Raw genomic sequence first — 26,832 nt, forward strand, 5'->3', positions numbered from 1 at the left:
GTCTGTTTATGAGAAAGGCTGTTTCACATGCAGACTGTACCAGACACTTTGTGTTGTAGAAAGTCCAAATTGGTGGTAGTGTCACTGTGGAAGCAAACACAACAAACTGTTTGTTGTTGTTTTTTTTTAACCCTCTGTAACAGCTGAAGTAGAAGCATTTGATGAATGCAGTCCTGCTGATTGGTGACTTCTAGATGTAATCTCCAAAGGACTTGTAGCATTAAAATCAAGGAGCTCTGTGTGCATATAACCATTTAAATCTTCAGAGCCTACAGCTGTTCTTTGAATTATGTTGTAGCCACATACTTCAAGGCTGTGTAACTTCTAATTTTCTTGTAGCTCTCAGTCTTACAAGTAAATTCTGCTCAAAGGATTCTTGTCTCTGTCTTATTTACAGCTGGGGTTGCCAGTCCTGGAGCACCTATTGAAATACAGATTATTCTGTGGGAGCAGTTCTCCTTTATTTTCATGGGTTTTGTTTACGTTTTCTTTTAAAATATTTTGTGTATTTTAATTTCTTGAAGTTACAGCTGCAGATCTTGTGTTCCAGTGCATTGCTGTCATGCTTTGTGTGTGAGATCATACTTTGCTGTAGGTTTTTTTATTTTTATTTATGTTGATTGTTGTCCCTGATTGCCATACCCTAGAAAATACTCACATGAGCAGGAGTAGCTCAGCTGAGAGAATCTCTATGTGCACCAGGCTCAAAAGTTTATTGAATAAGAAATTTGGAGCACCCAGAGAACTGTGGGATGTCCACGATAGGATCCACTTGATGTGATTGCAGCTAGCTGTAGTGATTTGTAGAATGATTACAATATTAGAAGCTACAGCGGAGGTAGAAACCAACGTGTTTTGAAGACATGGAACAGTTCACTTCGAATACAGAGCTGGGTGGCATGCAGCGTCATGGCTGTTTGGAAGCAGAATTTGAGAACTCCCGGACATCACTTGCAAACTTCCTTCACACCCCTTTCTTTTAACTTTTCTTGAGTAGGTGTATTCACGTTATTTGAGAGGCATTAAAATGTTAACGATCCTGTCAGTTTATTTTTGCTTTTATTTTTCTCAAGTTTTTGCAATGTTTTTGTCTTGGTACTTTTTCTTAATTCTTAGAGAAGTTTTGCTGAATAATCTCAATTGCACTAATTTATATGACTTCCAATTTCCCATCAGCAAGATCTTGGACAGTTGCACTATCATTAAACTAAGGACGCATGCTTTGTTTATAAATGGACTGATTTCAGTCTCTGTTGTCCAAGGGTTTTGTAATGGTTACTGAATGTTTTCTATTCAGGTATAGAGAGGTTTAATAATGCAGTGGATGCCTGTACCACTGTGTGATTGCTCTGTTATTTCATTCAAAACTGAATGTCAGCTGCGTAAACAAAAAAATACTCATTGTTAAAATTGAGTGCCTGCTCTCATGTTTTGTTTTCAGGATGCGTGCACAGATGCTTTTAGGGTTCACTATTGCAAAACATCTCCTGTGAAATGAGCTTTCCCTCTTAATAAGAGCACAAATACTGAGCTTTTCCTAAAGCTAATCTCATCATGCTAGAATAGACATGTCAGAAAGGGAGAAAACAATGCATCTGAATAGACTGGAAGATACTTGGGCAAATACTCTTTAAAATAAAAGATCTAGATTTAATGCTTTTACAGTCTTTAGTGCTTGAAAGTTTGTTTACGTGATTGAGATCCTGTGAAAAGAGAACATTAAGTATTTATTTCTCTCATTTTCCTTGCAGGTACTAAATGAAGCAGTGGGTGCACTGATGTATCACACTATCACTTTAACACGAGAAGACCTGGAGAAATTTAAAGCACTTCGAATAATTGTCCGAATCGGCAGTGGTTTTGATAATATTGACATCAAATCTGCTGGAGATTTAGGTATGACTATTAAAGGCTTTGTTTTACATCACATACTTGTCTTAGAAACTTGATAGCATCTGAATCTTTGCATTAGTGTTTTCTCTACAATTTATACTAACATAGTATGTAAGCTGTATAATTTTCTCATCAGTGTTTAAAAATCATTATACAGATATTACCATTAGTTAATTAAGTGATAATATTCATGGCTTCGTGGCAGGATGATAGTCTGCCTGTTCAAGATTAATACAAGAAGTATGGCCATAATTTTTCCTCTCTTCTTTTTTACTTCAGTTGTGTATTTTAACTACTGTCTTCTGTAATCCGATCACAAAATATAATTCCATCATCATGGAAAACTGCTGCTGTTTGAATAAAAAATGAGATCGTTATCAACTGTCTGGAACTTATTTATGATGCATGAGATTTAGTGCTAAAGCACTCCATAATATAGATTTTTATAGAGGAATCAGCTGTTGCTGCTTCAGAATAAATTTAGGTACTGCAACTATGAAGACTGTGCTTAGTGCTTCACTGTAAAAAAGCAATAGTCTGATTTGTCCTTCACTTCCTTTAGGATAACCCTATTATCTGTAATCTACAGGTAAAACTACAACTGGAAATAAATGTCTGTGTATTCTTTGTTTTGCTAAGTAGATTGAAAATATGAAATAACATAGAATGGTTTGCATTTGAAGGCACCTTAAAGCCCACCCTGTCCCAACTGCCTGCCATGGGCTGGGTGCCCTGCACCAGCTCAGGGTGCCCAGGGCTCTTCCAGCCGGGCATCAGGCACCTCCAGCTGTCTGGACAGCAGTGCCAGGGCCTTGCTTCTTCCTTATATCTAATCAAACATGTTTAAATAATAAAGTTTCCCATTATGCTCTGGAAAGATCTCAGAATTGCTTACTTCCATACGATAGTGCTTAGTCTTAGTAATAGCCCCACTGTTGTAGTGAGGAGCTGTAATATGGGTCTGTTTATCAGTAAATGAAAGTAAAATAATCATTTGTTTCTAATGGCTGTGTAGTTTGCACAGCAGGATAAGAACTTTTTGTGAGTTTCTCTAATGAGCAGATCAGGCATCTAAGGCTGTGTTCCTACTTATTCTTAGTGGTGCCAAAGTTGGGTGCATAAGCTGAGCCCTAGAAATCAGACATGCACATAGAGATTGCCCTGGGGTAAAATTCTGGATTCAAAGCCCAAGTTTGGGTCTGGATTAAAGGTCTCAGACCTGCCTTGAGTCTGATTTGTGTGGAGAATCCCTGATGTGTGGACTGTGTGCTGATTTGTGGGCAGGTCTTTGCTGGATGGTAAGCAAAGCTTATAATTTAAATGCATTCCCATCTCTCTTCAAGCCACAGTATAGCAGACTTGGGGAATTCTCATTCATATGAAATGTTAATAATTCAGTTCTTAGGCTGTGATTAGACTGAGTTATGCAGTTAAGATCCATCTCATTTGTGCATTCCAGTATTTACAAAATACAGTTGTTTGTTTCTAATGCCAGTAAATGCTGGAAGCTTGCAATATGAAATCTCTCCTAGTAACTAGGGCAAAATGAGTGGAGTTGGTATCTAACTCACTGCTCCAGGGAGAAATCTCTTTTCATTTGTTGAATATGCATCTATATGCATCTCAAGGAAGTAACATGAGAGTTATTGCTCTTTGTAAAAGGCTTTTATTCAGTCTTGAAGTACAGTACAGAGTTGGACTTTAAGGTCTGACATTTCTCCTGAAATTTCATTGCTACTTTTGGAGTAATTTTCAGGGAGCACACTGGTGAGATTGTTACCAGCTTTTCCCTCTCAGTGTTGTTTTCATGTTATCACTTCTTGAAATGCATGCAAACAGATGTTCTTTGGATGATGTCTTTATGATCTGGTCTGTTTTTCTCCAGATTGTTAGTTGTTGACTAGAAAATATGTGCAAGTTGTAAATGTAACTACATGCAAGTGAAATGTGAATCAAGGGTAACACCTGTTGTCTACTAAGTTTTTCAGTCTTAAACTAAACCATGTAGTTATTGAAAGCAAAGCAGTAGGGAAAAGGACATAGAGGGAATGGATAAGAGAAGAGTGCATTATCTTTTCTGATGTGCGGTATCTCTTTTCTTCAGAGCATTTATTTACCCCTCTATCTGTATGGTTTACCATTGCCTTTTTAAAACCAGTTGTTTTTAAAGAAAGGGGAAATGGGGGGAAAAAAAGAGTTCTTGCTATGTAGGAATTATCATACTCTTCCCTAAGGAATCTTATTAGGGAGGAAAGTGTAAGGCAAGCTTAATTTCTTACATTTCTTCCCATGTGTGCAATATAACTTAAGTCATTTTAAGGCATTTTCTTTTATTATTGATGCCAGCCATTAGGAGACATGCTTGTTAAATTCATTTTGCCATCTAAAGCCTGTATTTTTTGGTCCATGAAAGACCTTTTTGTAAACAAATGCAGCTGTTTAATATGATGCACTTAAAGGGGTTTTATATTTTAATCTTCCACTTTTTCCCTCATTCATGCTCTTTCTTTCATTTTTAAAATATGGTGAGTTTCATATTGCCATTGATGTTAGCAGGATGCCAGCATTAATAGTGATGCTGTTTTAAGTGCATAGAGCAGTGACTCAGCACACACTACAGCAGAGGAAAGAGAAATAGTTCTGAGCTTACGTTGGCTGTAGAAAGTACTGGGCAGTAGAATGAAGGCATTTGAATGGAAAACATAGATAAACATGCAAGCTTATATAAAAGGTATAAGCTTATTTTTTGTCAGATTATTGTCTTATTGAAGAGAACACTGGGTTTTCTTGCTTGCTTCACAAGATATACTGGTATTAGCTGAAGACTCACTGAATATTTATTTATGTAAAACCCAAACAACTTGACAGGGAAAACAGTATTAAGGTTATTTTTATTAGTATACAAACCACTTTTTTCTCCACCATGAAATTATACTGTATACTGGTTTTGGTCTCAGTCAGCAGAATGAAGAGAGGAGCATTAGTGGGAGCTGATGATTAGAGAATGAACATGCAGTGAATAGAAAGAATGAAAACAGGTCAAAAACACTGTGAACTTTTTCAAGTAAACATTTTGCTTCACTGCTGTACATTCAGTACTGGCTGGTAAAAGCTAATTAAAAGAACAATTATTTTTTTTTTAAAGTAAAATTGGAATATCTTGAGTCAGTTCTCCTTCCACAACGGTCTGTGGAAATCTGTAGTAGTCTTTCAGCTTCTTGATGTTACAGCTTTTTTAGCTATTAATTTTAAAACGCATTTTCCTAATAGCTGAAGTTTCGTGTTACCTTTACATTCAATGCAGGATCAGATTTTGTATTTCAATACTGAAATTTATTATGATGGACCAAGAAAGGACATGGATTCTGTGTGTAGCAACTCTCCAAACTCCTATGCAGTGTGAAACAGACTGTTCCTCCCTGTGTTACTACAACCTATGTATGTTTTAGAAATAGTGCTTCTCTCATCAAGGTTTATAAGAGTGGCTTTCATTATAAATTAGTCCTTTTTTTTTTTTTTTTTTTGTAACATAGACAGCTTTTGGGGGTATCTGCTCAGTAATAGCAAGTTAACTCACACAACGAAGTGCAAACAGTGATCTTTACCCTCACTGACTTTATGGTGAGAGAAAAGCATGTATTTCTTCCTGCTATTTGAAGCACAGAGCCCACTGTGCACATAAAACACTTCCTAACATACTGATTTGGTTACTAAGCTACTTGACATCTATATACTTACTTTTGTGGGTTTGGTTGTCCATTTGCTGTTTGCCTTAATGTGGAGAAACAGTAAATAGTAAAAGAAAAAAATCAGAAAAGGAAGTTTGCTCGTATGTGGTATTAGTGCAAAATAGTAACTGAAATAGCTGTAAATGTAAACATCATAGTCAGGGATTGCTGTTAAATAGGAAGAAAGAAATGTTTGGCAACCTGTTACGCTTTCCACCCGTTCTTTGCAGGGATTGCAGTGTGTAATGTGCCAGCTGCCTCTGTAGAAGAAACAGCGGATTCTACCATGTGCCACATTCTGAACTTGTACAGACGAACCACCTGGCTTCACCAGGCTTTGCGGGAAGGCACGAGAGTACAAAGTGTCGAACAGATTCGGGAAGTGGCTTCTGGAGCTGCCAGGATCAGAGGGGAGACCTTGGGCATTATTGGATTAGGTACGTTTGGTGGAGATGTAGTTTAATACTCCTTTTCTTCCAAAGGAATCAAATTTTCCTTTCCAAAGATTTGAGCTATAGGGACAGAGTACTTCACTCTTTTTCGTGCCAAGATTCTGTAAAACACCACTTCATTCCTGGTGTTTATATATCTCAGATATTTTCCCCATAAACATCACCGTTTCGCTCAGACTACTTTTGCAGTTGATATTCTCTGAGTTGAATTTCTGTACATCTTTCTGCTATTGTAATGCCCATTGCCAGGCACATTGGTTTCAAGGGGAAGAGGCATCATTGTTTCCGTTTTCCAGGATGAGGATTCTGCTACTTGTACTCGATATCATGTGTATTTGTTGTGCACTGTCACATCTAGGTCTGTTTGTGCTTTTCTCTGTTTTTTGTATTTAATATGTCTGAGAGGTCTTTGCTGCAGTAACAAGCTGCAGTGCAGTTACTTGCATTTGGTCAGGCTATGTCTGAATTTGTATTTCAGCTCAGATGAGAAGAAAAAATATATGCAAGAAAGTTTTAAATGTTTCCAGACCTAATAAAATCACCTAGTTAGATTTAGGGATATTCAGAGAGGTATTTCAGCATCTAACAGATGGACAAGCTTGCTTGAGATGAATTAATTACTGTCTGTTATAGAAACAGAAACGTCGGTTTCTATATAAAAATTACTGAGTTTCATACCTGTCTTATCAAAGATCTCTCAGACTGAATGTAATTGCTATTGCATTCATCCACAGGAATTAATGATAGGATTTTGACAACAGGACATTATATTTAAATGCCTGTTCCAGTTACACATTGCTGTGAAATATCGCAGGCCATGAACTCTTTCTGGAATTTGGAAGTAACTTGGTGTTATGTAGTATTCATTCGAATGAGTATGCAAGGCAGTAGATGCATCTTAATAGTTAAAGAACTTCCTTTAGAATACAACCTTTAAGATGTTGCTTATGGAGTTTCTTTCTCATATCTGTATCCATGTGTTAATGCTCGTCATTTAAACACAATGATTGTTGTACTCATGGTCGCAGCACCTATACAGAAGTAACAGACAAATCACTTGTAGTGTTTTAAAAAAGGAACTGCACATTGCATTTTTGAAACTTAATTCTTCACTTACATTCTATGTGCTTATTTGCTGGAGACATCTGTCCTGCTGGCATTGTGTCTATTGATTGCACTGTAATTCCAGGCTGAGATAAGCAAAAAGTCTTGATGTATTAATGACAATGAATTTTCATTGTGCTGTTTTTGTTGCAAATGACTTGAAAGAGCAGAGAGACAACTGGATAATCAGATTGCCAGTATCTGTGTAATGCTACATGAAGTACTGGGATTTGTATGTGGTGGTGGTTGTTTGTTTTAAATAAGCCTTTTGTGTGTGTGGTATACTAAAAGGCTAGTAACATCTGATTGTAAAGGTGCACATCTGTTACAGTTATTAACCAGTAGTTTTCTGTAGCCTTTAATTGTTTCTATTTCTTTTCCCACAACAGAATATTCACAGTTTCAAGGAAAATGCTTTGTAGTTAGATTCAAATACGCCCATGTTGGTTTAGTGCATGTAAGTAAAGAAGCACAGCATTGTGATTCTGGCCTGTTCAAATAAACTCTTAAATAGCTGTGTACTTATGAGGAATAAGAATGCACAGTCTTAAAAGATGTGGGAATAAAGGTAGACTAGATTTAGTATTTGTGCACTTCAGATACCTACCATTCCAGATATCTGTCCCTAGTTTTAACCTAAAATGTGCATTTATAACCATGTACAACAGACTGTACCCTTGAGATGTGTTTTTCTTCTAGTGGCCTCTTCCCACAGCTGTAGTGTTGCCTCAGTTTATTTACCTGTTAGGATGTCTCCACATCAGAATTGCTGTCAGGCTAACAGAGGGTGAAGTGAGTGTAGCACCTACAAAACTGTTCTCCTGTTACTAAGACCTGCTTCTTTCCTCTGGACCTGTGTAGTGTTACTGTTTTTGTGATTGCTAACATGTTTCTGGGATCATCTCTTATATCATCCCTTATAACCATCCCTTCGGGCTGTGTTTCTCTGCTCGTCTTAGGCTTGTACTATCTTCAGCAGTGGGTTGGTTACATTACATCAATTTATGCTGCAGCAACAAAGTCCAGTTTGTCACATCTGTTACTGGGCTTTTTCTTTTGTGCTAAAAAGAAGTACTCGAGGTGTGGTGTAGCACTGGTGAGGCCGCACCTCGAGTACTGTGTCCAGTTTTGGGCCCCTCACTGCAAGAAAGATATTGAGGCCCTGGAATGTGTTCAGAGGAGGGCAACAAAGCTGGTGAGGGGTCTGGAACACAAACCTTATGAGGAGAGGCTGAAGGAGCTGGGAATGTTCAGCCTGGAGAAGAGGAGGCTCAGGGGAGACCTCATTGCTCTCTATAACTTCCTGAAGGGAGGTTGTGGTGAGCTGGGGGTCGGCCTCTTCTCTCGTGTCATTACTGATAGGACCAGAGGGAATGGTTTCAAGCTACGGCAGGGGAGATTCAGGCTGGACATGAGGAAGTATTACTTTTCAGAAAGGGTGGTCAGGCACTGGAATGGACTGCCCAGGGAGGTGGTGGAGTCACCGAGCCTGGGGGTGTTCAAGGAAAGACTGGATGTTGTGTTGAGGGACATGGTTTAGTGGGAGCTATTGGGAATAGGTGAACGGTTGGACTGGATGAGCTTTTAGGTCTTTTCCAACCTTGGTGGTGATTCTATGATTCTATGATTCTAAGACACATTTTAGCTCTTGCCTGTCTCTCTGCTAGAGAATGACTATGTCATTCATCCAGAGATCCAGCTACTCACTTCCTTATCCACTAGCCCAGCCAAGTTTCATGACTCACTTGTCTTTTTCCCTCACCCACTCTCTTTTTCTTTGCCTCCTCTCATGCATATTCCTGCTTTGACACTTTGTCTATCCTGCATAATCCTATTTCTTGGTGCTCCTCCTTTAAAGTTTTTACCCCATCTCTCATCCTTTGCTTGTACTGAAGATAAGCAAAGGCTCAATAGCATTAATGCCTTCTTCATGTGTTTGATGGGTACCATCCATCATTGTTTCCCTGTCTGGTCAGTCTCTGAGTTCCTTAGGGCAGAGCTTGTGTTTCTTTCTGTCTTTTTGAAGTGTGCGATTCTGTGCGCCTTTCATAAATAATAATGTCACATCATTAGGCAGCTGTCTTTGGCACTTTTAGTCTTTATTACTATCCAGTGTCCCATATTTCAAGTGATGCGTCACAAGATTTACAAGCTTGCATAGTAAGCCCAGTGCAGGAAGTAAAAAACAAACAAAAAAAAAAAACACAAAAAAAATAAAACACCACAGCATTTTCACCTTTTATTGAGGCAGTTTTTTTTTGTTTGTTTGTTTTGAAAGAGTATTTGTGAGCAGCAGCATGTAAGTAGTTGGATGAGTAGGTAACTGGAGCTGGTTCTGCTGTAATGATAATTTTGCAGCAGAGAAGGCTGTGAAATCTCACTCCCTTTCCCTTCCTTTCCAGTTGCAGTTGCTGGTGACTAATAGCTAACCCATTTCCTCACTCAGGAAAGGTGAAATTCCTCCAGATGCATTTGTCAGTGCTTCGTAATCCATGTCATCACTCAGTTTGTCTTTCCTTGTCTGCTCTGTTCTCCCACTGGTGTCACAAGCCTGACCAGATGTTAGCCATGGCACTGCTCAGTGCGTCAGTCTGTGAGGTCTGAGAGCTGGCTGGTATTGCCACATGGGATGCTTTGCCCCCTTAGCAATCCTGTTAGGTCACCTGGTGTGCTCACCACGAAATAGAACAAAAAAACCTGGTCCCAGAGGCAAGTTGTGGATCAGAGTTCCAGGAGGGAATGGGAATTACCCACCTTCCTCATTATTACTGCAAAGTGATGCAAGCACTTCTTCTTTCCATGGAGGTCTACAGGCATGTTGTCATGATTTCCATAATATGGAGGACACTGAAGCCAACTTTGTAACAGCAGTGTAGGTGCACACTCACTGCTCACAGGGGTTGGATGGGGGTCAGTGACAACTGCAGCTCTGAGATTGCTGTGCTCAAACCAGATCACTGGCACAAAGAGACTCTGCAAACAGAGCAGCACTGCGGGGAAGGAAGGAGGTGTGTCCAGCAGGAGACCCAGCAGTTTTGGTGTGTCTGTGCACTGCTTGTAGTTGGGCTGAAATGATGCCTGGACTTTGCTGGAGCTTTATATAAATCTCTTAATTTCTAAAGTAGGCTCTTGTTGCTTTTTGATTTCTTGCAATGCAGTGCATTTTATGCATTCTTTCTGTATCACAGATCTGGAAGTTCATTTCATATTTTGAACATCAGAATTTATAGCAGTTGTATTTGCTTTTAAGGTAGCATTTCCCTGATGGTGGGATGCTTTGGGCGCTATTATGTTGCTCTGTATGTGCTAAGGAAGATTTTCAGCCACTCCTTGAGCCCAGGAATTACCCACATTCCCCATTATTGCTGCAAAGAGATGCTAAGTACAAGCATTTCTTTTTTCCATGGAAGTCTACAGGTATTACAGTACAAGAGTTCCAGGAGAGGAGGAAAACTGTCAGATCTGTAATTGTCTGTAATTTTGAAAGGAGTTTGCAAATTACAAGCACCCACCTATATATTTCTGTAAGGACTAGACTGAGTATGAATCCTCAGTTAAGGAGGAGTTCTGTCCCGTTTAATAAAAACTGTAGTAAGACAATGCTGGCCAGAAGTACACACGTGTGAATTGCAAATGTGCAGAAGGAAACTGCACGTCTCAGAAGGTTTGTTGTGTAGGGTGTGTTGTGGTGTGTTGGCCTGGCTATGATGAATGGAAAGCACAGCTTTAAGAGGAGAAGCTGTAGTAAGATTCCTCTGCCATGAATCCCCTCGGGTATTTTGCTGCGAGGAGTGTAAAGAAGAGCAGATGACAGAGTGTCACATGTGGAGATGAATGGAGTTAGAGTAAAAGTGATACACTAGCTTTAAAAAAAAAATAAAAAATGTTTACAGTTGTGTGACTGATTTCTTTATCTCTGAACGTGCCAAAATTTGAAAATAATAGTATGTGTGCTGAAAATGGTTTAATTCATATTTATAAGAAAAGGCTTGAAAGGCAAACAATTGCAACGTACGCAAGTCTTGAAATAAAAGATTGTGAGTATTTTAAGTTGGTGTCTCCAAAGAGAAGCTGACAGCCCCCATCAGACTGACAGGCTGCTTAATATTCTGAGCATATCTGGCACTAAGCACTGCAGAATAACTGTGCTGAGGTTAAATGATCAACACACAACCTCTCTTCCTGTGTTGTTTTAACTTTATTGAAAGAGAATCTGAAAAGCAGAGGGAAATCTCTTTGGGCATAATTGGAAAGATAAAGGATTTCCCTGTGCTAATTTGACTCTTCTTCTGAATTTGCTCAGGTGTTACAAAAGAAAACTTGTAGACTTTGTTTTTAAATGAGATGTGAGTATTATGGTGTGTGTAGTGAGTGACACTCTTGCAATGTCTTTATCTAATGTTTGTATAAAATGATGTGAGTATCTAGTATGTATTCTTCTAACCAGAAAAGAGTTTTGGTTCTCATTCTGAAAAATCTCCTTACTTGCTTGGTGTACTTTGCTCCTTTTCTGTGTGTTTCAGTGGTGGTATTTCAAAGGAAAATGCACTCCTACTGAGGTATGCAGCATGGAGTCATGCCCAAAAAAGCAATTTCAAACACAGCTCTGAAATAGTATGACAGTAAGGAAAGATAAACAGGGAAAAGTTAAGGATGGTGTAAACAGTGACTGGTACTGTGCTCATCTTAACTAGGTGCTGTATAATGGAGTGCATTTACTTATGATTTGTAAATTGATTGAAAAATGGCTGGGTTTTTCCAGACATTTTAATGCTGAAAGGATGTTACTGAAAGTGAGAGAAAATGCTGGCATAGAAAGGAGATTCCATGCGCTGAGAATGGTTCAGCTTCGGATTAGACAAATTATCTTTCATTGCATCCATTTTTGAGGATTAATTCTGCAGCTTTTTATTAAAGGAGCTGGTCCAACATGGGTAAGAATAAGTGCTTGTCAGGCTGTGTTCACAAGCAGTGGTGTTTTACCACAAACAGGCCCAGCAGGCAAGCCCTTGTATGACAGATTATGGCAGATTACGTGGCATTTTCTGTCACTCCATGTCTCTGTCTGCAAAAGGTGCAAACCTGCTTTCTTTCAAGCAAGGCTATGTGAAACAACCCAGACATGATGTTACTCATCTAAACGAGGATTGCAAGTGGGAGGGGCGACTCTTCCTTTTTATCCTCTTCCTCTTGCTGTACAAAACGATAGCATCTGATACAAGTGCTGGCAGTGGAATGGAGGAGGTTACCTTACGCCAGCAGCTTCACATCTGTTCTCATCACATTTGTCTTGTTGCAGGGCGTGTTGGGCAAGCAGTAGCACTACGTGCCAAAGCCTTTGGCTTCAGTGTGATTTTTTATGACCCATACCTCTCAGATGGCATGGAGCGTGCTCTGGGACTGCAGCGGGTGAGCACTTTGCAGGACCTGCTGTTCCACAGTGACTGTGTTACCCTGCACTGCAACTTGAATGAACACAATCATCATCTTATTAACGACTTCACCATAAAGCAGGTAATCATCTCTGTGAGTGCCCTCTGCACAGGGGCTGTTGACTTACTCTGTTGTATATCTGTGTTATATAAAGGTGCAGATTCTCGTTCGAAAGGAATTTTTCACTTTTGCTGCTTTGAAATGAAATAGGTTTATAACTAATAGGAAAGTAGCTGATGCCTTACCTATCATTGCTTTTCTTGTCAGTTTTCTTCAGTAACATTGCACTTGTGGAAATAATGTGCTCTTCTCCATGTTGCTCAGATCTGATTAAGTTGTGCTTACGCACTTTTTCTGTGTCTTCTGGTAGCTGCCTCCTGTACCTACTTGCAGGTAGCAGTTCTGCCTTTCCTTCTTGTCCCTCGGGTTCTGATCTTCAGCATCACCGAGGGATTGTGACTAAATGCCGCCCCCCAGTGCTCAGCACTGAGGCTTGCAGGGTGCTTCTCAGGTGGATCACGTTGCCAGCATCGCATTCTTTGGGGAAATCACGCTTGTTTGAATAAAAACGAACCTCTCCCTGAAGTTTAGATAATATGAAAATCACTTTGGAATCTAGGCGTGTAATAATTAATTCAGCAGTAAGCTTTTTTATTAAACGTCTGGATTCTAACTCAGGCCTCAGTGTAGGTAACAGCAGGAAATAAAACACTGAGATTTGAGAATGTAGAAAGCATACAGGAAGACATTCTAACAATGTTGTAATCGATTCTGTATACTTATGTTTATTATACATGCATATATCTACGTATTGGTTACAGTGACAGTAGCACTCTTGCAGAAAAATTCCTGCTTGTTTTCTGAGAAATACTTTGTACCTGTTGCTCTTGAACTTCAGGCAAACCAAAACAATTACTCAACATGTTACACGTACATCTGATGATACAATGTACATCTTGATTTGAGAGCTGTGAGATTTTTGCAGATCCAACCCAGTGTAAAACCCAGGATTGGGGTTCAAAACTTTAGAAATTAATGAATTTCAGATTGGTAAGAGAACTGAGCTCACCCTGTTCTGGCCATTCTCTTTTGTTCTGTGCGCAGACACAACATTTTTATGTGGATAGATGTCCAGACATCTGAACCCAAACGAAACCACATTGAGTTCACTGGGGCTATGTGGAGACTTAGCAGTGGTCACTCATACAGTGGCCTCTGAAGCTTTGACCATTCTAACAATCTAGGAGATTTTAAGCAGAAGTGGATAAATGGGATGAGCTCTGGAGAGTGCCTTAATGAGAGAAGCAAATGAAAGAGTGAGTGATGCCATGTGGAATTAAATGCATGTAAGAAAACCAGAACTGGAAAGGATATTGTAGGTACTTACCTTGATATCTTTATTTAGGAACAAAGTGAAAGCATTACAAGTGTTATAAGGCAATTTTTGCTTTGGGTAAAAGTTTGGATGAGGTAGTCAGTAACAGCTGATGTGAATGTCACCCATATTTGAAAACTGGAAAACCTTAATATATCCAGTCATTACTTCGGTAGACCTCAGATCTTCTGAATGGCAAGAACAGAACAGCATTTTCAGTCTGCCAGTTGCTAGAGTTGCCCTAAAAAATCTCTAGAGCCCATTGCATGCCTTTTTTTTGTCCAATATTGCACATTCATGTAATAACCAGTTTTTAAACAATGTGGAGAAGTATGGTGAATCTTCGTGAAGTCCCACCCTGAATCTTGTTTAGAATCTGAAATTACATAATCCTAAAATGTCTTTGAAAATTTGGTGTCACTTCTCTTTCAGAGGCTTTTCCTTTTAATTAGTCAGCATTCTGCCTAGCCATCTCACTTGGCCTTCTAGTCCTAAATTAGCTCAGAGAAGTGTTTCATGCTGTGTTTTTGGGCCCATGGTAATCTCTTAGGAGAAACTGAGGTCATCTTCAGTTGTAGAGGTGTGAGGTGTTTCTGCAATTGTATGAATACACTTCTAAAGCAGCTGTGCAGGTTTAATGTGGGTGAACACTAACAGCTGTCAGCAGTTCTTGCTGTGGCTCTCTTTCAAGCTTCCACCCATTGCATGGGGTCATCTCCAGCTGCATCCACCCGTGTAGTTTATCATGAGTCGCAGAACTGTTCTCCATTGGAATGCATTTATGTGTCCATGTTCTGTTTGACTGGGGCTTGTCTTAGTGCTAGCTTGAAAGTTCTGCAAATAATCCTGAAGGTAAAAGAAATAAGGAAGTTTATTATGGACAGACAGAAGATTTTGGTAAGGTTTGCTGAAAGTTTTCAAGATACATCCTTGGAAGAAAAATGCACTAGGCTATACTTAAACATCAAGTTGTCTCTTACATTTGCAAGAACGCAGAAATAGGAAGTCTAAAGGCCCTCGTAAGCCCATATGACATGGTTGTGATTGCTGCTTGGGTGAGCCCTACTGTTTAATTTGCTTCTATTGCATAGTGGAGATGCAGCAAATGAATGTATCCCTTAGTTCCACAGTAAATGGACTTCAGTTTTGCTATATGGTCCAATAAATGTAAGCCCTTCAAATGGCCTGAGGCAGGAACAATTCAAGCTAGTGAGTTGGCCAGAAAAATGTTTTCTTTCTTACTGCTTTACTGCAAGCATGTACATGTAAATTGTTGAATATATCCAGTGATCTCTTGTAAAACAAACAAAAAAAACAACATAATAGTAGTAATTATTATTGTAGCTGACTTTCATCCAAACCTCCTTGTTGTTTGTGCATTTGGTGCTTTGAATCACTTTCTGAGGATGGATCCATTTCTGTAAGCATTAGTTTGTTGTGTAGGCTTCAAGTAGGTGATGTGGTGTCAAAATGTTGGGTTTTTCTTCTTATGGGGAGAGATGGAACCAGTTCAAAACGGGTTTTTTATCACTGATCTTCACCATGGTTCCTGCTCTTCACATGTTTCATGCTTTGAAACGCTTCTGAGATCAGAAGCTGTGTTGGAGATGACTGATAAAAGATGAAGTATTAGGGTGGCTGGAAGCAGGATGTAAGTTTTTTTCTTTTCTGTACCATCTCTCTTATTTAAACTTCCACTTTGTTTTCATGTTGTGGATACTGTGGTGTAAACACTTGTAGTTCTCCCCCCATAGTGTCATCTGCAATGCTAATCTGCACAATGCACAGCACAGCTTCTCTCCTAAGCACTCAGCATTCTCAACCAAATTCATTTTCATGCCTTTTAATTGAATAATATAAGAATTCTCTAGACTTTGTTTGAAAAAACGAGGAGGAGAAAGCTGAAGTAACAACAATAAATAAAACATAGGTCTACTGTGTTTTGGCAACTAAAGGGAAATGTGTTTGAAAATCCAAAAGCATTGATTTCTTTTCTGAAAAATTCATGCAGGCTTTTATTTGTGTGAAAGTTTAAAACCACAAAATATGAATTTGTTTAAGAATGTTCTGTAGTTTCTGTCTCATGCAATTTCACAGTGAAATAAAAAGGCATAAAATGATCTGTCAGTTTCATATGCACAGTTATATCTTTTGATCATGTTACTGCACAATATGTGAAAGAACACTTCTGTGAAAAGACACTACTTAAAAGAAACAAGATTATTAAATGCTGTGAAATAGCATTTTATGTTAGAAGCATCGCATTTTGTGGTACTTTCCAGTGGAAAGGGAAGACAAATGTTACAGGTTAAATCAGCTGAATAGCCTTTGTTGTAATGGATGCTTCTTTTGAGTAAAAAATAATGCCACAACGATTTTATTTCATTTATTTTTATTTCATCATTCTTGTTTTTAACTTTCCCTAGATGAGACAAGGGGCTTTCCTGGTCAACACAGCTCGAGGTGGGTTAGTAGACGAAAAAGCACTTGCACAGGCCCTGAAGGAAGGAAGGATACGAGGGGCAGCCTTAGATGTACATGAGTCAGAACCATTCAGGTGCTTTTCCTTTTCTTTTCTTTTTATTTTGTTCACTTTCTTATTTTTAAGTCGTAGTGCATGATACAATCAACAGCAATAAGTAAATGAGTTTTCCCTTCATTTGGTAGCTAAATACTCCTTAGTAAAGCAACATGAATCTGTGCAGCACTGGACTAATGCAAAAGTAGATGGAGCTTGTGTATGTGGTCGGAAGTGGGGGAAAAAAATGTCATCCAAGACTTTAATGCCTTTAGAAGAAGGAATTAAAAATCTAATGTGTTTATTCAGTACAAATGTCAGAGACTAGACTGAAGTTCTAGTGCTGGGCATGGCTTTGTGTCATGGCTTTGAGAGGAGTTTTCCTTCGTCACTGACTAAAAGCTGGAGGCAACTGACGTGGTCTGAACAAGCTTTCAGAAGGCAAAGGATTGAGCTTTGGTCTGAGAAACAACTGCTTTGACACTGCTCTGGTAGAAAAGGCAGACTTTCTGTCCAGATTCCCTCACAAGAAAGCCACAAACATGCCAGGTCACAAAAAATGAAAGATAAGGAAACTGTCTAAAGTTCAGATTTGAATTTCTTTTACCATTTCTCTTCAGCAGGAGAGAAGTAACTCTACTGCCATGAGCAGAGCTCTAGCATTAGCCTTACTTTTCTGAATGCCACCGAGCATCTCCAATGGTTTATGCCAAGATGTGCCACTCCCCAAGGTGGCATTGGTGTTGTGGTACCAGCACTGCTAATGAGAAACGAGCCCTGTTGTCCTGGAGTCTTGAGCCTGACTTCTGAATTATGAGAAGGCTGCAGTACCTTAGTGCTTGCATGTGACGAGCCTTTTCCACTTGCTCAGTCTGGGCAGGGAGAAATGTTAATTTTAACAGGAACCATCCACATAGGTTTTTGAACAGGAACAGATTCAGGACTTGAGGGCAGGTTGTGAAGAATGGAGAGAGGACAGTCTCTGTTGTATCAGCTTGCAGGAGACAACAGAAGTTTTAAAAATAGAGTGTTGGGGTCCTTAGAGGTAGAATTTTAGTATCTGCTGAGACACAGTGTGATATCACAAATACTTTTATTTATACCCTGCATTCATTTACTTCTAAATGTAGACATTACAATGCAGTAGTGCTGTGCAAAGCTAGAATCTAAACAGCTCAAGGGACTTCCAGCTGTATATATTCTTCCCAATTCAGATCTCGGATCTGCACAGGCAGACCTTTGCACCTATAGGAAGCCCCATTTACTGCATGGAGATGCCATCTGCAGAGATTCAGTTGCAGGATTACAGCCACAATTTCCTTTGGCTTCAATGCTGCATGTCTATCTGATCGCAGCGTGCAACCCTTTATTTGAGAGCTTTGCCAGATATTCTGATGTTTATTAAACTGCTGATGAAATCTATAATTTTATGAATTATTACCAACTCTGAAAGCACACTTTTGTCTTAAAATATGAGCTCTACCAGTGTTGCACTTGACTGAGGATTATTAAAACTGAAAATAGGTAGGAGGAGCAAGCTCCCACTGTTTTCAGTTTTCTTACTCTGTATTTCTGAAAGCACATTATATAGATTAATTGCTTTCCCTGAAAATCGATCCGTCAAGTAAATTTCCTTCTTTCTGTGTAGTATTTATGCAAAACATGAAAGAAGAAGTAGTTTAAAATAATAGAAAAAGTGAATTAGTTATCAAAAAGCTGGGGATGCTGATTGACAAGCCTGTGTCAATAATCAATTTGCAAATAACAGTTATTTTTTTAATGACTAAGTGCCAGACAGTGATTCTTGAGAGAGAAAGCTTTGTTAGCTAATGTAATAAAACTGTGATGGATGGGCAGAGTGGCATCCTGAATTAATCTGGGTCTTGCTTAATGCATCTCTGCATGAATACTGGAACGACAGTGGCTGTAGTTAACAATAAGTGCATTGAACGGAAGCTAATGTTGCTACTAGTGCTACTTTACTTAAGTTGTACTCTTTGAGTCTATGAGATGTTTTATGTAGTGATGGAGTTAAAAACAAACCAACAAGGAATATAAAAGCAATTATTTTCTATTGTAGAATTTAGTAGAATGTATATACAAATCCCTCTGGATTTCCCTATTCCCCCACCCCCAATTTGTTTTGTCATTTGATCTTGTTTTAAATCTTCATTTAGCTTTAGTCAGGGCCCCTTGAAGGATGCACCAAACCTGATCTGTACCCCACATGCAGCCTGGTATAGTGAACAAGCCTCAATTGAGATGCGGGAGGAAGCAGCGCGAGAGATCCGAAGGGCGATCACAGGTATTAACTCACCTTGTCATGTCCTTTACTGTGTATTTCTTTTTAATGGTCCTGAAGGATGCTGGAAAGAACCAAACTTAGTCTTTGCTTACTGCTTCTAATGTTTGGAACATAGAAACCAGTAAATACCAACTAAGCGTTCTCAGCATGAGCAGATTGTGTTGGATCATAATTACAATTACAAAGAGAAGGCAGGAAGTGAAAATGTAGTTTTTCATCTCTGTTGCTTGTAAGTACTAGCCACGTGATGGATTTGACTGCAAGTCGTCCTGATATTGCTGATATTGTATATCATAGCATCTTTTGAGTTGGAAGGGACCCTTAAAGGCCATCTGTCCAACTCCCCTGCAATGAACAGGAACACCTACAGCTCCATCAGGTGCTCAGAGCCCTGTCCAGCCTGATCTTGAATTACTCCAAGGATGGGGCTTCTACAACGTCTGTGGGCAACCTGGGCCAGTGCCTCATCACTTTTATTGTAAAAAACTTCTTCTTTATGTCCAATCTAATAATCTCCCCTCTTCTAGTCTGAAACCATTTTCCCTTGTCTATCACAACAAATCCTGCAAGAGAAGCCATCCCTTCCTTCTTACAGCCTTGCTTTAGATACTGCAAGTCTACTGTCATGTCTTCCTCACCTTCTCTTCTCCAGGCTGAAAAGCCTTGGCTCTCTCAGCCTGTGGTCTATCTGTGGATTCTGTTAGATGTCCCCAAAAATTTCCTTTATTCATTTTTCTTTGTATTTTCCAAAATCTGTCTAAATTTGTCTTAGCCTGGAATTTCAGTGTCTTTAAGCTGTAATACTCGGAGATAAAGCATGTAGAGTTTCATGCTGTTCCAAGCCATGCTTGTATTACAACTCATGTAAAAACAAAGCTTTCAGTATGTGTTAGTTGGTACTCCTTTTTAAATGTTTCTCTTTTTAAAGCATTCCACAGGAAGTCTGTTGTTTTTAAGGGCAAGGTCTCTTTGTTGAATAACTACCATGTAATTGTAAACTATTCACATTAAAAAAAAAAAAATAGTTATGTCCTGAATATGCACTGCTAATAAATAAAATGAGAAGAGTAAGCCATTTGGCTTGAGTTTGAATCCCTTGTAGCCTGAAATAAAAGGAAGGTTTTTCATGCTGGAAAATGATTCATTAAGCACTAATGTTCTCTCTTTAGTAGGACTTTGCTGTTTTCCCCTTGGCAATATAGGCTGAATGCTCTACAGACATGAAGGGCTGTCTGTGTCACCTTGAGAGTGGTTCATTGCCAACGCATTTCTCTGCTGTACAAAGAAGCGCTGGCAGTAGCCTGTCCTGTATCTTGTGCTTAGGGAGGATAGATGACTCAGTTTCATTGATATTTGGTGCAGAAAGGATTCTCTGGATGGTGATTAAAGGCACCTCTGAAACTCCTGACCCAAATCGCCCTGTACAGGCCTGTTTCTCTCTGAGAAGTAACCTAAAGAATCTGATCATGCCTTTGCTGGAATTAGTCTTTGTGCTTATAGTCCCGAAGGACTCAAATATTGCATTCATCAGGTTGTTGTATATCTGTTAGATACTTCCAAACAGCTTTGGGAAAGATTGCACAAACCAGCATACCATACCTGCTTGGGGAATGATCGATGTGTAAATAAATGTTAATGGACTAAGATATGAAAACTGAGCAGAAGTCAGCTACACGAAGATAGTTCTATGTTACACGTTGTGCAGTAACCCAGCTATATGTGCCTCAGAAGGCAGGCCTGTGTTTTATTAAAGGGTGTGATTGTGCTATCGGTGATCTAAATCACTGAGTTACAGTGAAGCTGTCATCACTTCGGTGTTTGAACATGGTTGGGTGCTAAAATCAAACAAAGGCCAAAGTTAGGCAGGTGAGAAAGACAATGAATTGCAGAGAAACAAATATAGGAAAAGTACAGGAAGTGTAGGATGAAGCTGAATATGTGAATGACATGGGGGAATACGATGGGGAAAAGGTGTCAAGGGAGAAGCTGTTTGGAAAATGCAGTAAATGATTGCACACATCATCTACCATCTGAAGATAAATGATAAATAAAAACCCATAACAGAGCACGTACCTTGTCTTACACTGAACTAAGACTGACTTTATTCAGGTTTTAGCTCATTGGGAAGTGTACATCTTGGGGATTATGGATTTATTGAGACTTTGTGTATAAGAGACTATTAAAGAAAAACAGATAAAAAAATTATGCAGTGCTTTTGTAATTAAGTCCCCACCCAAAAAAAGAGGAACAGCAAAGATCAAAAATGGAGCTCATAGTGTGGTTTTATGTATTTTATATACACAAAACTTTATGGCTCTGTTTTTAACATAGGTAAATTTCTAAATTACAGAAATATATTTTTAAATTTGCTTCTCTTCCCTTACTTTATCCTAGGTCGTATTCCAGACAGTCTGAAAAACTGTGTTAACAAAGATCATTTGACTGCAGCTACACATTGGGCCAGCATGGATCCCGGAGTTGTTCATCCAGAGCTTAATGGTGCTGCATACAGGTAAGTGTGCTGCAAGCATAAAAGAAATACTTGCTTAATGGAGAGGTAAAAAGAAGGGACCTTCCTATTAATAAATGAAGTGTTTCTGAATTAGGCTTCAGCTATGTCGTTTTTGTAGTTGTTGCATTCAGGAGAATGATAGTGTTTTGCTAGCTGCTAAAATCAGACATGCAGTGCTTAGGTATGTTTCCCTTTCTTATCTTTCTCTTATGTGTGCGTAGTTAATAATATCTGAACAATATACATGCTTTTGTATGTTCCACAGAAACAGTTTTGGTCCTCTCTAATAAGGTCAGTGGAAGTTGGTGTTCATTTGCTAAGGGTGATGCAGCAGTTTGTTACAGAAAGATTTTTGATAATAAAATATTGTTATGTGCTCCAGACAGAAGAGCATAAATAATTCAATAGTAAGTACAGTGGAATAGCCTGCAGGGTTTATGAAAACATGCTTAAAGCAGTGTTTTGTAAATTTTGTGATTTTTTTTATTAAGATATTCCTTACAGACATTTGGGAGATTCGATCAGTGCAATCTCAATCAACTCTGAAAAGCAGTTTTTAATAATAAATAGAAGGGCCATTTTTTTTTAACATTGAGTATTCCTCAGTTACTTTGGTTGCTTGATGGTCTTTCTCTGTCCCTTTACCCCTAGCAGCTGTCCCAGCAGCAGATTTTATCTAGTAGCAAGCTTCATGCAATTTTTATATATAAAAAAGTCTGTAATTTTATTTTATTCTTGTTATTTTCTAGTATGGTATTTACTTATAAGTAGGATAGAAGTGGCTGAGAAGGCTACAAACAGCTGCTGGAAGGCAGTGTCTTGAGGGATGGGACTTTCAATACTTCCATTACTTTTTTTCTAGTTCTTTCTCCTAATCTTTCTGCTCTCAGTCTTTGAACATCTTTCTTATTGTTGTCTGTCTTCAGGACTTTCTCTTACTTTTAAGGGGTGTAGGAATTCTTTTTGGATGATCCTGTCTGAGAACCCAGCTGTGCAATACTGAGAAGTGTGGTATAGCTCTTAAGTCTACAGAGTTCTAGCAGTTTCTTCAGGAAGTGATGGAGAGATAACAGAGAGAAAATCACTGTCCTCTGCCATAATCTCCTTACCAGTAGCTGTAAGCACATCAGAAGAAAAGAATAATTTTGGTGTGATCAACATGCACATCCGTCAGATCACATCAAGGTGTATAATTTTGGATAAAGTACCCCCATAGCTCTAAATATCTGAAGAAATCTGGTTTTATTTTTAGTTGGTTTTATTTGAAATGTGTTCAAGCATGCAGCATTTGGTTTCGTTGCTTTAAATTTGGATGACTTGGGGCACATCTGAATGCAGCTGAGGCTTAAGGGCAGGTGTTCCAGAGCTGGGGGTGGTAACTCCAGCTGTGTCATGGCACTTAAGCAGCAGGTTTTGTATCCAAATAAAACACAGTTGGTTGTTCTCTCCTAGGAATCAAAAGACCAGCAGAAGCAGGCTGTACAATTAGCAGTGGGTTTTAACTTAGGAGCGTTTGTGAAGATAATGATGTACAAGATCCTTGTGTATTTAATGTAAACAGGATAAGCACAGAACTAAATGCTTTTTTTAGACATTGCTTCAGTTGTTTTTTTTTTTCAATGAAGAAAATAATAAGTAAACTGTTACTTTGCAATTGCTTTTAAATGCAAAGTAGATCTCACTTGGAACATTTTGAACAAGATGAGTTGTACAGCAAATACCTAGAGGCTTCTATTTGAAGGGCTGATAAAGTAGGCTTTGAATGTGAATGAAAGCAATTGTTATTTTTTGCAGTGTAAAATAAGTGAAACTTGAAGTGCAAGCTTTGTGAAGAAGTTGGTTTTAGTAGTGGTATTTGGTGGTGCTTAATTCCTAGCTTTATTAAATACAGAATTAGAAAAAACTGTATTGAATGATCAGTTCACTCTTCTCTCTGCAATACAACGTTGTCATCACAGCTGAGTTCTGGAGTCTGTCACGGGCAGTGTAATGTAATAACAGTGTAATAACTGTATCATAGTCATGTAGTTGCATTAAAAGATAAGACCTGGGATAATAATTTGTATGTTAAAAAATGCAAATAGCTTTTTCAGTAAACTTAAACTAGGAAGGCTATTTAATTCTGAATATGTCACTTACTGGAGTTTTGATAAAGGATGAAGCTCTTAAAGTATCAGGTATTATCACTAACAAGGAACGTGGAGCATTCATCAGCAGAATATAATCTAGATCTTCTGAATACTGTCCCATTCTGGGGAAAACAAAGCGTTTTTCCTGTCAACACAAAAGGTTCAGCAAACAGGACCTGTCCCATGAGAAAAGTTGATGATATTTCTGAGAAGGATCTATTGATAATAGTTTTGGTGAAGCAGCATCATATGCACTGCTTTTATGTTACTACTGGGTACTTACTAAGCTACTAACTACTAAGCAGTAGTTGTGCAATTTATGGGCACGTTGACATATTTTTCAGCCTTCTAACATGTAGAAAATGAAAATATCTTCATCCTTAAGAGGCACTTGGATGAGAGTTAGCTGATGGTAAAACATTCAGGAGTTGTTTCACACTGAGGTATTTCACTACCCATTTTCAGTCTGTGTGTGTCATAAGATAGAATAGTGCACCTGGAGTAACGGGTAAGCTGTTTCAAAATGAAATTTGAATAAACAAAATAATAATTTAAATAACAGTCAGTATTCCTAGGAATTGAAGCAAATTTGACTAGTGAGATTCAAATGGAAATACTGAAACAAGCAACTAATTTAATTAGCAACAACTAATTAATTCTAAGGAAACTGTCTGGAGAAGGAAAGAGCATAGGAAGATTGGGAATATGTGTGCAAGTGGGAACAAATTTCTCTGGCCTGCAGGTGGTGCAGTCTTTCACACCCTGGTTATCCATCCCAGGTAACAGTCAGCGTTCCATCTGTAGCAGTTTTTCTTAGGATGACCAAGCGTGTGTACAGTGACCCCATCATTGTGCTGAGCTCCTCTGGCAAAGTATCTGTAAAGAGCTGTTCCTGCAATGTTTCAGTGTTGGGTTAAAAAGAAGGCAGTCAGCCTAAAGCTCTTGGCCTCTGTTGTAGCTGAATTTCGGACAAAAAGCATGGCAAGTTTGGTGCTAAAAAAAAAAAAGTCTGGTGTAATAGACATGAAATTGTCATCTTAAGAGTGTGAATGTGATAGCTCTTTTAGGGGACTGTTAGAAAGCTCTGATTGCAAGGTAAGTTTAAAGAAATAGTTTTTCACCTAAGTCTGGGATTGTTTGGTCTGGAGAAGAAGAGGCTCACAGGAGCTCTCAACAACTCCCTGAAAGGAGGTTGTGGCAAGGTGGGGGTTGTCCCAAATAAGAGCCATAGGTTAAGAGGAAATGGCCCCAGGTTGTACCAGAGGAGGTTCAGGTTGGATATTAGGAAGAATTTCTCAGGAAGAGTGGTGTGGCATTTGAACAGGCTGCCCAGGGAGGTGGTGGAGGCTCCATCCCTGCACGTGTTCCAGGAAAGGGTAGATGTAGCACTGAGGGACGTGGTTTAGTGGGCAATGTTGGCGGTAGGTGAATGGTTGGACTAGGTGATCATAGAAGTCTTTTCCAACCTTAATGATTCTATTATTCAAGCTGCAACAGTGAAATGTCAAAATTTGTGTATGAGAATGAGAAAAATGTCTCCAAAGATCACGCTGATAAGAATTCAGAGGACAGGTACGTTTGTGTGTGCAGGTCTAGCCTGAGTTGCTTCTTGCTGAGATATACTTTGTGAAGGATGCTTGCTATTAAAATCTGAAATTGTAAAGAAAAAAAAAACCCTAGCAAATCTTACTTCTCATTTGAGTAACATACAGCATGTTTTGACAGGATCCACATATGGCATCTTATCTTCAGCTTAACCAACTGTGTTTCTCACCGGTCTGAAAGTAAAATAAACATCTCTGTACCTTTTTGAGGAGGCAAGGTGGGCTTTGCTTTCCGCCATCACTTGGTTGTAACGTATGTTCTCATTTTCTCTTCTCAGCAGGTATCCCCCAGGTGTTGTAAGTGTGGCTCCGACTGGCATACCTACAGCAGTAGAAGGAATTGTCCCCAACCCTATGTCTTTATCACACGGCCTCCCTGCTGTAGCCCACCCGCCCCATGCTCCTTCTCCCGGCCAAACTGTCAAACCAGAAGCTGATAGAGACCACCCAAGCGACCAATTGTAGCCTATGAAAACAGCATTCCCAACATCGGAGATTTCAACTTCAGCGTATGGAAAAGAAAACAACAAAACAAACACAAAACCCTGGATTTTGATCAAGGCAAAACCATGAACTTAAAGGAGGAGACGATCATTGGTTTAGAAACTGGTCCAATATACAGTATAAAAGGAAAAGGTGGGAGACAAAAAGAAGATTTGGAAACATTTTTTCCTCCGTATAAATTGTAGTTTGTCCCTGTCCAGTGAACTGATTCACTGTTTCTGTGTCCTATGGGTTCTTTGTTAAGCAAGAGAAGTTAGTAGTTAATTATATCATGAATGTACTTGTCTGTGTACAGTTTTTAGAACATTAAAAAGGGTTTGTTTGCTTAGCTGTCAACAAGGAAAAACGTAAGGGAGGCATTCAGCAAACCAATTTTGAGATTAAAAATCCTTTCTTTTATATTTTAAAACATGCCCCAAAATGAGGCAGTTGGCAAACTTCTCAGGACAATGAATTTTTCCCATTTTTCTTTCTACGCCACACAGTGCATTGTTTTTTCTACCTGCTTGTCTTATTTTTTAGAATAATTAAGTAAACAACAGAAAAACCATTTCTCCTGATTTTGGCATGAATTCCCTTGTTTCAAAATGAAGACAACCTTGCAAAGAGATTTTGAGGAAAAAAAAAAAAAAAGGTTTTGTATAAACGAGCATTGTGCTTTTTGTCACCAGTTAAAGTATATATTATTGGTGGTATGAGAAAAAGGCACTAGACTACTGAAAAGTAGCAGCATTTCATTGCCTACATTGATTCCTTCCTGGTAATGTGGTAGGCTAGCAATATTTTGGTTAAAATCATGTTTGTGACTGTAACCATTTGTATGAATTATTTTAAAGAAATAAAAATCCCAGACAAATACCATATGTGTAAAAATTTTTATTTCTAGTAACTGTTTATTCAACTTTTATTAGGTTTCTTAGCTGTAATTTTTAAACAGATGCTGTCAAGTATTTCATTTCTAGCTTTACTTTGCTCTCTGTTGTTTGTAATACCGTCTTGGAAGCTTGAAAAATAAAAGAAAAAAAATTTCTTTCCATGCCATTTTTTCCCTTTACATTTCGTAAATGTCGATCTTCTTTCCTGTGTTTCTAATGGAGTTTGAAATTAAGATGGATTTTGATTTGTACGTCGGCATCATCAGCTACAATATGGTAACAGCGTTTGTGCCACCACTGTGGGCAGAGCAGAGCAGGTACAACAGCACCACGACAATAATAATAATAAACGTCTTTTGCCGAAGTCCAACATGAGAAGTGTGCATTGTTTTATTTATGT

General features: G+C 38.8%; 1 protein-coding gene across 6 annotated transcripts in view; it reads left to right on the top strand.

Moving 5' to 3' along the window:
• Window positions 1-26,804, top strand: part of CTBP1 (C-terminal binding protein 1) — a 219,911-nt gene extending 193,107 nt beyond the window's left edge. For 5 of the 6 annotated variants that reach the window (XM_048942487.1, XM_048942486.1, XM_048942492.1 and 2 more), the window contains 7 exons: window positions 1,752-1,896; window positions 5,852-6,058; window positions 12,477-12,691; window positions 16,412-16,542; window positions 18,681-18,808; window positions 21,203-21,320; window positions 25,332-26,804. In XM_048942487.1, the coding sequence (XP_048798444.1) occupies window positions 1,752-1,896; window positions 5,852-6,058; window positions 12,477-12,691; window positions 16,412-16,542; window positions 18,681-18,808; window positions 21,203-21,320; window positions 25,332-25,518 (1,131 nt within the window). In that variant the 3' untranslated portion in view covers window positions 25,519-26,804. The remainder of the gene's footprint in view (window positions 1-1,751; window positions 1,897-5,851; window positions 6,059-12,476; window positions 12,692-16,411; window positions 16,543-18,680; window positions 18,809-21,202; window positions 21,321-25,331) is intronic. The other variant, XM_048942488.1, reaches the window with a different exon arrangement.
• The last annotated feature ends 28 nt before the right edge of the window (window positions 26,805-26,832 follow it).

This window comes from Lagopus muta, chromosome 4 (assembly GCF_023343835.1).
Source record: "Lagopus muta isolate bLagMut1 chromosome 4, bLagMut1 primary, whole genome shotgun sequence".
Taxonomy (NCBI): domain Eukaryota; kingdom Metazoa; phylum Chordata; class Aves; order Galliformes; family Phasianidae; genus Lagopus; species Lagopus muta.